The sequence below is a fragment of the Danio rerio genome, chromosome 1 (assembly GCF_052040795.2).
Source record: "Danio rerio strain M-AB ecotype USA chromosome 1, GRCz13ab, whole genome shotgun sequence".
Lineage (NCBI taxonomy): Eukaryota > Metazoa > Chordata > Actinopteri > Cypriniformes > Danionidae > Danio > Danio rerio.
This window is the reverse complement of record NC_141021.1, coordinates 17,578,875-17,592,500: the sequence shown is the minus strand read 5'-3', so window position 1 is coordinate 17,592,500 and position 13,626 is coordinate 17,578,875. Positions and strand designations below refer to the sequence as shown.

Genomic DNA, 13,626 nt, shown 5'->3' with positions numbered 1-13,626 from the left:
TAGTGAATAGCTGCCGAGCGCAACAAATATGGCTATATTTTAATAGGCTACTCGCTCTTGTGCTGAAACACTTAACACGACTTCTATCAAAACGAGGATGTTATAAAATACATGCCATATCGAGTTATAAAGGAGTATTTCTGTGGCTTTATATTATGGATGTGTGCGCTCTCTGTGATAGGTCCCTGCGTTCGGCGAGAGCAGTCGATGCACAATGCCAGTTGGTCGGCGAGTAAACAAATGTAATGAATGGAAATACACAGGTCTGTGCGTATAGACACTGCTGTACAGTAACGTGTCATTTGTTTGTTTCGGTTGTCTTCATTTTAATGGTTTCGTTTCGTGATGATTCTATGGTGTGCTTTATCTGAAGTGGGCGGGTTGTGTGACGTTTGATTCGGGGACGTTCTGTGGGCGGTGTTTGCGTGACGCGCTGTGAGCTATTAGCCCGTCAGTGGAAACGCGACATGATTTCAGCCTCATTTCTCAACCTCCCGGGCTATTGGCCCAGCCCGGCCTGTTTAAAGCCCTGGCTCGCACTGGCCCGATAGTGGAAATGCGGCTAGTGTCTTGTTGGAAGGTAACCTTCGGCCCAGTATGAGGTCCTGAGCACTCTGGAGAAGGTTTTGATCTAGGATATCTCTGTTCTTGGCCGCATTCATCTTTCCCTCGTTTGCAACCAGTCGTCCTGCCCCTGCAGCTCCCCCACAGCATGATGAAAACCATTCATATTTATTTTAAGACACATTTATATTTTAAATAAATGAATATACAAAGCTCAGTTGGTGTTTCTGTGTGAAGTTTGCATGTTCTCCCTACGTTCGCGTGGGTTTCCTCCGGGTGCTCCGGTTTCCCCCACAGTCCAAAGACATGCGGTACAGGTGAATTGGGTAAGCTAAATTGTCCGTAGTGTATTAGTGTGTGTGTAAATGTGTGTGGATGCTTCCCAGAGATGGGTTGCGGCTGGAAGGGCATCCGCTGCGTTAGAATGTGCTGGATAAGTTAACGGTTCATTCCGCTGTGGCGATCCCGGATTAATAAAGGGACTAAGCCGACAAGAAAATCAATGAATGAATAAAGATATAAATTGTTATTTTTTATTTTATTTTAATCTGCGTATAAAATAATGTTATAAAATTAGGTAAATTAGTCATCCTGTTTGCACACATTGCATGACTGCTTTCCACTCTCTGGAGTAGGCAGAATTGTAGATGAAGTTGGCCATTTATATCCGAGATTAATCTAATCTGATTTGGAGCAGCAGAGGTTGTATTAAAGGTTTTGAAGGGAAACATTAAGACCTTGAAAGACGAGCACTAAACATGTTTACAACCCTCTAGGTCTCGCATCACACTGCTCATAAATAGAGCATCCTGGGCATCCAATGTATCTTAGACTTACTAGCCCTCTGGGTCTACTTTTGGCCTTAGGCTTAAAAAAGAGTGTACTAGGGACCGTCAGCTTTTGTAGGTATGAATGTATTCATTAGACCGTAGCTGGATCTGCAACCTGGAGGCAGATGCCCAGACAGTCAGTGACATCACACACAGAGCTTTTGAATAGTTGAAAAGTTTCTTCATCAGGAAAAATTTCATTTCATATATTCAGACTAGAACATCTTGTCATCTTGGAGAAAATGAATCAGTTGAAAGCGACATAAAAAATGACATTTATGAATAAATAAAATGTTTTGAGTTTGGCCAGTTACTATTATATTATTAGACCTGGTACAACAAAACCTTGTGTATATATATATATATATATATATATATATATATATATATATATATATATATATATATATATATATATATATATATATATAATTTTTTATTTTTTTGTATGTATTTCTCAAAATGTAATGTATAAAGGGTAGATGATTTTTAAGACTTTATTTTTCTCTCTTCTGGGTTCTGGCCAAAAATCTTTGTCAGTTTTTATGTTTTGAACATTTGTTTATAAAGAATTGAAAGCATTAACAATATTAAATGATTTTTTTCTTCTTGGATATGTTTTAAAATGTTATTTATTCCTGTGACAAAAGCTGGATTTTCAGCATAACTACTCTAGTCTTCAGAGTCACACTATCCTACAGAAATCATTCTAATATGCTGATTTCATATTTTAAAATCATTTCTTCTTATTATCAATGTCATGTCATGCTTTTCATTAAATCTTATGTGTTTTAAATAAATGGCTATGTTTACATCTACAGGGGTGATGATCAACATTTTATGCTATATATTGTTAATAAAAAAACACTTTTTATGCACATTTCTGTATTTTACATTTTCAGTGTAGAATACTTGTGTCTATGATTGGAGGTAAGGGGGTAAATCTAATAAATTTACAATAAAATTATAAAAATGTCTTTATCCCTATTCCAAAATGTCATTATTCCTTGTATCTCATTTCAAATCTGCTGACTATTTATTATTTTATTTCATATTTACATTTACATTTACATTTAGTCATTTAGCAGACGCTTTTATCCAAAGCGACTTACAAATGAAACTGTGATAAAACAAAAGCTACAATTGTCATGCACATCTTGTCAGGAAAGCACAACTCTGTGATCAGCAGTAAATCTACCACACTGTGACAAAAATGATTTTTTTTAATGTTGTTTTAACTTATTTTAATAAGTTAATCAGGTTTCAACATTTTTTAAAGCTATACATCATTTAACTTAATATTTTTATTCAGTTTGATAGATTTAGGTTGAGAGGATTAAAAAACTTTATTTGATTCAACTATTAATAAGATTAATGTGCATTGGGTGCTCTGGGGCAAAAACTGCAAATATGCCTCAAAGAAGAAATGCAGAGGACTGAACTGTTTTTCTTGATTTAGTGTAACTTATAATCACATAACTAGGGAATTGTCTCATGGAAGAATTCAATTCAGACACTCAAATAAAGTTAATAAATGTGATATTTCCATGTGCTTTTAAATGTACCTAGCAGAGTCGTTGATTACAGAGAGGCAGTCAAGACGCAGAATGATCATGTTCAATTTTAGAATTATGTTGATTAAATTGTTGTTTTATTAGAAGCTTGTCAATAAACTATGATTTTGTGTAGGAAATGCTGCTTCATCAGAAAGTACATGCTGGTGACTTAGGCCCAATCCCAAATTCTATTTTTGTAATCGTACTCCTTCCCTTGGCCCTTGAAACAGAGTGTGAAGGGGAAGGCCTTCAAAATTTACCTTCAAGAAATGGGACACCACTAACACCTGCACACTTCATCATATGTCATTGAGATCTCTTGCATCATATGAGCGACTGCTGTAGTTATTCCAGTTGCATTATTTTTTTGGTATTTGTCTTCAGGAAAACACCAAAGGCAACAATATCTTTTTATCATAATAATATAATGTGGCAATAAGCTCGTAACTGTACATTTACACAGTGACCATATACATCTATGTAAACAAACATAAACATAGCGAAAATAGGATTGACATTATACCAGACACTGTAAAAAGTTATTTTGCCTTTTGGGTGTATTAAAACGTGTAGGTTGAAAAAAAATTGTAATAATGACAAAAATACTAATTTGTCCATCTCCTGACTTCTGTGTGCAGCCATGCTGCCATTTCCAGTGCGGTCCTGAAAAATCTCAGTTTTCCCTTAGCACTACGCCATCAGGCTAAAGAGAAATGGGACACCCTTACCCCTTCAAATGAATGTGCAAAACAAGGGGTAGGGGTAAGGGGTAGAGCTGAGATTGGGCCTTTACTTGGCTTTACTGACAAAATGCACATGGAAAAACCACCTTTGATTAACCATGTAGCCCTACTGTAGATATACAGTTAATTTTATTCCCAGATGAATAAAAACATTGGAATCAATCAATCAATCAATCAATCAATCAATCAATCAATCAAACGTACTGACCCCAGTGTTTGCGTTACTGCAGAGAAACATCATTTGAGCTGCATACTTTCAGACATACAGTACCTGCACATCAGTACGGTCTGCGATCCACTTGGCCAGTTGCTCAGAGGCAAAGCCGATCCGCTGAAGGTCAAATGTGTCCGCTCTCTTCGGCTTCCCTTTCGCTGGGAAATGCATGAAGGTGGGGGCAGAGTTCATGTTCAGCTGGATGAGAAAAAGAAAGAAGATAGAAGAAGATAAAAGATAGAATAAGAGAATAGATAATAGAATACAATTATGGAAAAAAAGGAGAAAGAAGTAGAAAGAAAAAGAATGTAGAATGAAGAAGAACATAGAAGAAAAATAAGAAGAAAGAAAGAAGAAGGCAGTGTGTTTGATTGGGGGGCATAGAAAAGAGGAGAGAGAATGGGGAAGATGAATGGAACAGAAAGAAGACACAAAAACATTAATATCAGCTAATAAATCAATAAAGCAGCAGGAACAGTGTGATGTGTATTACAGAGATTTCTTTTAATAAGCAGACAGGAACAATTGAAGAGCCTCGAGAGGGAGGTAAATTACCCAGTACAAGAATGAAATTCTGAGGGAAAGACAGTGAGAGAGAAAAAAAAAAAAAAAAAAACGGATGAAATAATAAAATGGTACAGTTAAAAGCAGACAGTTCAGATTTTGATTTTTGACCTCATGCTGTTCCAGCTGGGATGTGCACGAGCACTTGAATACTCCAAAGTGAATGCAATCATCCATCACAAAAAAAAAAACCCTCATCTTTTATTTTTTGACTGGGTTGAGCATTGCTATTGGTATAACCTTGCAGTGCAAACCATCAGCAATGTAATTAATATTATTATTTAATTTAATCCTGTGCGTATTTGTATGCAATTTATGGTATTGTGAAAAACGAAAGATTTGTCATTTTTTATTCTTGAAGGCCACCTATTTTACCCCTTTTTCAAGATTTAAGATAAGTCTTTTGTGTCTCCAGAATGGGTCTGTAAAGTTTCAGCTCAGAACACCAATCAGATTATTTATAATACCATATGTAATTTTCTGCTCTGAACACATTGTAGCTGTTTTTGTTGCCTGTGCCTTTAATGCTCTCTCTGCCCACCGTTCTCACGTGTATGAGTGTGAATGTTATAGTGTATGGGTGTTAACCAATACTGGGTTGTGGCCGGAAGGGCATCGGCTGCGTAAAACATATGCTGGAATAGTTGGCGTCATTCTGCTGCGGTGACCCCTGATATATAAAGGACTAAGCTGAAGGAAAATTTGCTTTTAAGACAGCAAATCTGTAATATTACAAAATGATGGCTGGAAGTTATCTCACTGCAACTCTCACATGGTATCCCACTGAAGCCAAGCAGGGCTGCGCCCGGTCAGTACCTGGATGGGAGACCACATGGGAAAGCTAGGTTATTGCTGGAAGTGATGTTACTAAGACCAGTAGGGGGTGCTCAAACTGCGGTCTGTGTGGGTCCAGTATATTGATGGGGACTCTATACTGCTCAGTGAGTGCCGTCTTTCAGATGAGACTCTCTCTCTCTGTGGTCATTAAAAATCCCAGGATGTCCTTAGAAAAGGAGTAGGGCTTTAACCCCGGCATCCTGGCCAAAATTTGCCCACTGGCCTCTGTTTGTCATGGCGTCCTAACTATCCCCTTATCATAATTGGCTGCATCGCTCTGTCTCCTCAGCTGGTATGTGGTGTGTGGTCTGGTGCAATATGGCTGCCGTTGTGTCATCCAGGTGGATGCTGCACATGGTAGTGTGTGAGGACATTACCCCCCAAAAATGTGTAAAACGCTTTAAGTGCTAAAGAAATGTAAGGAATTATGAATTATTATTAGATATTATTTAAAGTAGCCTTTATTTATGTTATTTCTGTTTTTCATTTTGCAGTTTAATTTTCAACAGATTGTTGACATGATGAGATATGACTAGCTTTGCCTTCGCAGAAATAAAGCAATAATATTTCAATAATAACTCTTTTTACTGTATTTGTGACCAAATAAATGCAACCTTGGTCAGATAAGAGGCTTCTTTCAAGAACATAATATTACAAAAATAAGCATGAATGGCATGAGGATGAATGAACGTTGCTTTTTTAAACACATTAGAGTGATCTTTTCTTTTAAGAACACACAAAAAGAAATCAAGCCAAGTGATATTTGTGTAATTACATATAATTTCAATCATGTGGAGCAATCATGTAATCGCTGGTGATGAAATAGTCTCTTAACAACCACTGGGGAACGTTATTAACCAGCACCTCTAACACACATCTGTTTATTAGCATACTAATGGACTGACTAATACTGCTGTCCCCATGTGCCGGATGAAAACACATCAAATCAACATTAACCCACATGTCCTCCAAGAAATGGCTTTGGTGAGGAAGAACTGAATGGTTAGGCTGTTGAACACTGGATTTTAGCAATTATTTTAGACCTCACAATGAATATTGGTAAAAGGGCTATGGCATCACATTCAAAAGTTGAAAAATAAATTAGATCACATTTCAAAACGTACTACATCCAGTTTCTTCATGTAGTTAAAATACTTTTATTTCAAAACATTTTAACTGATAAACAAAGAGAGAATCAAGAAACAAAGAGCCATTTGCAATAGACAATCTTTCAATATACTGTAACTCTACTCTTTTACATAATTTACTGTTTAAATTTGCAACTCATAGTTAGGTTTTGCAGTTTTACTTAAAATTAGGAATAAGAATATGAATAGACAATACTAATGATGAATACGATTAAAAAAGAAAAGCTCTTGGAAAAAGATAAATTTATTATTTTCAACATAAGTTATAAAAAAATGTAGAAAAAAAGTCAAAAGTTCATCTTTTATTTTAAAAACCTTTTCGCAATTTGATGAATTATAATGATTTAAAATGGTATATAATCATTATCATTATAAAAACTAAACACGGGAGAATTATCTTTGCTTTTTTAACATAAAAAAGGTACCTAATAATTAAGCAAAACTGACAAAACCAATAATAAAAAGCAAGAATAAGATCCTCTTTTATAATTGTTATTATAATTACAACTGTTGGATACAGTACATGTATTGCATGTCCAAACTTGTTTTTAATATTTGAACATTAATAATATCAATACCTTAAATTAATATCAATTCTAAATGAATATACAATGAAACTCTACAAAAATGAAATTCTGGAACTTTTAGTTGTGTGCTTTTTGTTTCTAGTGAATGCTTTTATTCACAAGGGACTACAGTTTTACCTTAAATGCTACTTTACTTGAACCACAAATATGTGAAACTTCAGTTAATAATAAATATAAATATAGTATAATAAATATATAATGAATATAGTAATGTTAATCCGGAGCCATCAAATTAAAACAATCCCTAATGTTAACCCTTGACCATCAAAATTACAAATTCACTAATGTTGATCCTGGACCATGAGATTTTTTTTTATTCACTATTGTTAATCCTGGACCATCAAGCTTAGAAATTCACTAATGTTGTTCCTGGACCATCAAGACTAAAACTTTACGAATGTTGATCCTGGACCATCAAGTTTGCAAGTTCACTAAAGCTGATCCAGGACCATCAAGATTATCAATTCACTAATGTTGATCCTGGACCATCAAAAAAAAAAAAAAAAAAAAAAAAAAAAAGAAAAAACCCTAATGTTGATCCTGGACCATCAAGCTTAGAAATTCACTAATGTTGATCCTGGACCAACAATCTTATCAATTCACTAATGTTGATCCTGGACCATCAAGCTTATCATTTCACTAATGTTGATTCTGAACCATCAAGCTTAGAAATTCACTAATGTTGATCCTGGACCATCAAGATTATTAATTTACTAATTTTGATCCTGGACCATCAAGATTATCAATTCACTAATGTTGATCCTGGACCATCAAGATTATAAATTCACTAATGTTGATCCTGGACCATCAAGATTATTAATTTACTAATTTTGATCCTGGACCATCAAGATTATCACTTCACAAATGTTGATCCTGGACCATTAAGATTTTAAATTCACTAATGCTGATCCTGGACCATCAAGACTAAAAATTTAATAATGTTAATCCTGGACCATCAAGTTTATCAATTTACTAATATTTATCCTGGACCATCAAGCTTAGAAATTCACTAATGTTGATCCTGGACCATCAAGCTTAGAAATTCACTAATGTTGATCCTGGACCATCAAGCTTATCAATTCACTAATGTTGATCCTGAACCATCAAGATTGCAAATTCACAAATGTTGATCCTGCACCATCAAGCTTAGAAATTCACTAATGTTGATCCTGGACCATCAAGACTAAAATATTCACTAATGTTAATGCTGGACCATCAAGATTTTAATTTCACTAACGTTTATCCTGGACCATCAAAACAAAAAAAATCACTAATGTTGATCCTGGACCATCAAGTTTGCAAATTCACTAATGTTGATCCTGGACCATCAAGATTATTAATTCACTAATGTTGATCCTGGACCATCAAGATTATTAATTTACTAATGTTGATCCTGGACCATCAAGCTTAGAAATTCACTAATGTTGATCCTGGACCATCAAGACTAAAATATTCACTAATGTTGATGCTGGATCATCAAAAAGATCAATTGACTAATGCTGATAATGGACTATTAAGACTAAAAATTCACTAATGTTGATCCTGGACCATCAAGATTATCACTTCACAAATGTTGATCCAGGACCATTAAGATTTTAAATTCACTAATGTTGTTCCTGGACCATCAAGATGGTCAATTCACTAATGTTGATCCTGGACCATCAAGCTTAGAAATTCACTAATGTTGATCCTGGACCATCAAGCTTAGAAATTCACTAATGTTGATCCTGGACCATCAAGATTATCAATTCACTAATGTTGATCCTGGACCATCAAGCTTAGAAATTCACTAATGTTGATCCTGGACCATCAAGCTTAGAAATTCACTAATGTTGATCCTGGACCATCAAGATTGCAAATTCACAAATGTTGATCCTGGACCATCAAGATTATAAATTCACTAATGCTGATCCTGGACCATCAAGATTATCAATTCACTAATGTTGATCCTGGACCATCAAGACTAAAAAAATCACTAATGTTGATCCTGGACCATCAAGATTATCAATTCACTAATGTTGATCCTGAACCATCAAGATTGCAAATTCACAAATGTTGATCCTGGACCATCAAGATTATAAATTCACTAATGCTGATCCTGGACCATCAAGACTAAAAAATTCACTAATGTTGATCCTGGACCATCAAGATTATCAATTCACTAATGTTGATCCTGAACCATCAAGATTGCAAATTCACTAATGTTGATCCTGGACCATCAAGATTATCAATTCACTAATGTTGATCCTGAACCATCAAGATTGCAAATTCACAAATGTTGATCCTGGACCATCAAGCTTAGAAATTCACTAATGTTGATCCTGGACCATCAAGATTATCAATTCACTAATGCTGATCCTGAACCATCAAGATTGCAAATTCACAAATGTTGATCTTGGACCATCAAGATTATAAATTCACTAATGCTGATCCTGGACCATCAAGACTAAAAAATTCACTAATGTTGATCCTGGACCATCAAGATTATCAATTCACTAATGTTGATCCTGAACCATCAAGATTGCAAATTCACTAATGTTGATCCTGGACCATCAAGATTATCAATTCACTAATGTTGATCCTGAACCATCAAGATTGCAAAATCACAAATGTTGATCCTGGACCATCAAGATTATGAATTCACTAATGTTGATCCTGGACCATCAAGTTTGCTAATTCACTAATGTTGATCCTGGACCATCAAGATTATGAATTCACTAATGTTGATCCTGGACCATCAAGATTTTAAATTCACAAATGTTGATCCTGGACCATCAACATTTGAAATTCACCAATGTTGATCCTGGAATATCAAGATTTTAAATTCACAAATGTTAATCCTGGACCATCAAGATTTTAAATTCACAAATGTTGATACTGGACCATCAAAATTTTAAATTCACTAATGTTGATCCTGGACCATTAAGATTTTAAATTAACTAATGCTGATCCTGGACCATCAAGACTAAAAATTCACTAATGTTAATCCTGGACCATCAAGTTTATCAATTCACTAATGCTGATCCTGGACCATCAAAATTATCAATTCACTAATGTTGATCCTGGACCATCAAGTTTGCAAATTCACTAATTTTGATCCTGGACCATCAAAATTATCAATTCACTAATGTTGATCCTGGACCATCAAGATTACAAATTCACTAATGTTGATCCTGGACCATCAAGATTATAAATTCACTAATGTTGATCCTGGACCATCAAGATTTGAAATTCACAAATGTTAATCCTGGACCATCAACATTTGAAATTCACCAATGTTGATCCTGGACCATCAAGATTTTAAATTCACTAATGTTGATCCTGGACCATCAAAATTTTAAATTCACAAATGTTGATCCTGGACCATCAACATTTGAAATTCACCAATGTTGATCCTGGACCATCAAGATTTTAAATTCACTAATGTTGATCCTGGACCATCAAGCTTATCATTTCACTAATGTTGATCCTGGACCATCAAGTTTATCAATTCACTAGTATTGATCCTGGACCATCAAGTTTTTCAATTCACTAATGTTGATCCTGGACCATCAAAATTATCAATTCACAAATGTTGATCCTGGACCATCAAGTTTGCAAATTCACTAATTTTGATCCTGGACCATCAAAATTATCAATTCACTAATGTTGATCCTGGACCATCAAGATTACAAATTCACTAATGTTGATCCTGGACCATCAAGATTATAAATTCACTAATGTTGATCCTGGACCATCAAGATTATAAATTCACTAATGTTGATCCTGGACCATCAAGATTTTAAATTCACAAATTTTAATCCTGGACCATCAACATTTGAAATTCACCAATGTTGATCCTGGACCATCAAGATTTTAAATTAACTAATGTTGATCCTGGACCATCAAAATTTTAAATTCACAAATGTTGATCCTGGACCATCAACATTTGAAATTCACCAATGTTGATCCTGGACCATCAAGATTTTAAATTCACTAATGTTGATCCTGGACCATCAAGCTTATAATTTCACTAATGTTGATCCTGGACCATCAAGTTTATCAATTCACTAGTATTGATCCTGGACCATCAAGTTTATCAATTCACTAGTATTGATCCTGGACCATCAAGCTTATTAATTCACAAATGTTCATCCTGGACCATGAAGATTTTAAATTCACAAATGTTGATCCTGGACCATCAACATTTGAAATTCACTTATGTTGATCCTGGACCATCAAGATTTTAAATTCACTAATGTTGATCCTGGACCCTCAAGATTTTAAATTCACTAATGTTGATCCTGGACCATCAAGATTTTAAACTCACTAATGTTGATCCTGGACCATTAAGATTATCAATTCACTAATGTTGATCCTGGACCATCAAGATTTTAAATTCACTAATGTTGATCCTGGACCATCAAGATTTTAAACTCACTAATGTTGATCCTGGACCATTAAGATTATCAATTCACTTATGTTGATCCTGGACAATCAAGATTTTAAACTCACTAATGTTGATCCTGGACCATCAAGATTATCAGTTAACTAATGTTGATCCTGGACCATCAATTTTATAAATTCACTTATGTTGATCCTGGACCATCAAGATTTTAAATTCACTAATGTTGATCCTGGACCATCAAGATTTTAAATTCACTAATGTTGATCCTGGACCATCAAGATTTTAAATTCACTAATGTTGATCCTGGACCATCAAGATTTTAAACTCACTAATGTTGATCCTGGACCATTAAGGTTATCAATTCACTAATGTTGATCCTGGACCAGCAAGATTATCAATTCACTAATGTTGATCCTGGACCATCAAGACTAAAAAATTCACTAATGTTGATCCTGGACCATAATAATGATCAATTCACTAATGTTGATCCTGGACCATCAAGCTTAGAAATTCACTAATGCTGATCCTGGACCATCAAGATTTTAAATTCACTAATGTTAATCCTGGACCTTCAAGTTTATCAATTCACTAATGTTGATCCTGGACCATCAAGTTTGCAAAAACACTAATGCCGATCCTGGTCCATTAAAACAAAAAAAATCACTAATGTTGATCCTGGACCATCAAGATTATCACTTCACAAATGTTGATCCAGGACCATTAAGATTTTAAATTCACTAATGTTGTTCCTAGACCATCAAGATGGTCAATTCACTAATGTTGATCCTGGACCATCAAGCTTAGAAATTCACTAATGTTGATCCTGGACCATCAAAATTTTAAATACACAAATGTTGATCCTGGACCATCAAAATTTTAAATTCACCAATGTTGATCCTGGACCATCAAGATTTTAAATTCACTAATGTTGATCCTGGACCATCAAGCTTATCATTTCACTAATGTTGATCCTGGACCATCAAGCTTATCATTTCACTAATGTTGATCCTGGACCATCAAGTTTATCAATTCACTAGTGCTGATCCTGGACCATCAAGCTTATTAATTCACAAATGTTCATCCTGGACCATGAAGATTTTAAATTCACAAATGTTGATCCTGGACCATCAACATTTGAAATTCACTTATGTTGATCCTGGACCATCAAGATTTTAAATTCACTAATGTTGATCCTGAACCATCAAGTTTGCAAATTCACTAATGATGATCCTGGACCATCAAGATTATCAGTTAACTAATGTTGATCCTGGACCATCAATTTTATGAATTCACTTATGTTTATCCTGGACCATCAAGTATTTAAATTCACTAATGTTGATCCTGGACCATCAAGATTTTAAATTCACTAATATTGATCCTGGACCATCAAGATTTTAAATTCACTAATGTTGATCCTGGACCATCAAGATTTTAAACTCACTAATGTTGATCCTGGACCATCAAGATTTTAAACTCACTAATGTTGATCCTGGACCATCAAGATTATCAGTTAACTAATGTTGATCCTGGACCATCAATTTTATAAAATCACTTATGCTGATCCTGGACCATCCAGATTTTAAATTCACTAATGTTGATCCTGGACCATCAAGATTTTAAATTCACTAATGTTGATCCTGGACCATCAAGATTTTAAACTCACTAATGTTGATCCTGGACCATTAAGGTTATCAATTCACTAATGTTGATCCTGGACCATCAAGATTATCAATTCACTAATGTTGATCCTGGACCATCAAGACTAAAAAATTCACTAATGTTGATCCTGGACCATAATAATGATCAATTCACTAATGTTGATCCTGGACCATCAAGCTTAGAAATTCACTAATGTTGATCCTGGACCATTAAGATTATAAATTCACTAATGCTGATCCTGGACCATCAAGATTTTAAATTCACTAATGTTAATCCTGGACCATCAAGTTTATCAATTCACTAATGTTGATCCTGGACCATCAAGTTTGCAAAAACACTAATGCCGATCCTGGTCCATTAAAACAAAAAAATCACTAATGTTGATCCTGGACAACTAAGCTTAGAAATTCACTAATGTTGATCCTGGACCATCAAGATTATCAGTTCACTAATGTTAATCCTGGACCAAAAGTTTGCAAATTCACTAATGTTGATCCTGGACCATCAAAATTATCAATTCACTAATGTTGATCCTGG

The 13,626-nt window shown here is 34.8% G+C and overlaps 1 protein-coding gene and 1 long non-coding RNA gene across 2 annotated transcripts in view; both read right to left on the bottom strand.

Annotated features, from left to right (window-relative positions):
- Positions 1-13,626, bottom strand: part of LOC147846759 (uncharacterized) — a 1,232,122-nt gene that overhangs the window by 728,939 nt on the left and 489,557 nt on the right. The gene's annotated exons all lie outside the window — the stretch shown is intronic.
- Positions 1-13,626, bottom strand: part of tusc3 (tumor suppressor candidate 3) — a 195,535-nt gene that overhangs the window by 70,454 nt on the left and 111,455 nt on the right. Inside the window, 1 exon segment of the mRNA NM_001020560.2 lies at positions 3,965-4,105. Coding sequence (NP_001018396.1) covers positions 3,965-4,105 — 141 coding nt within the window.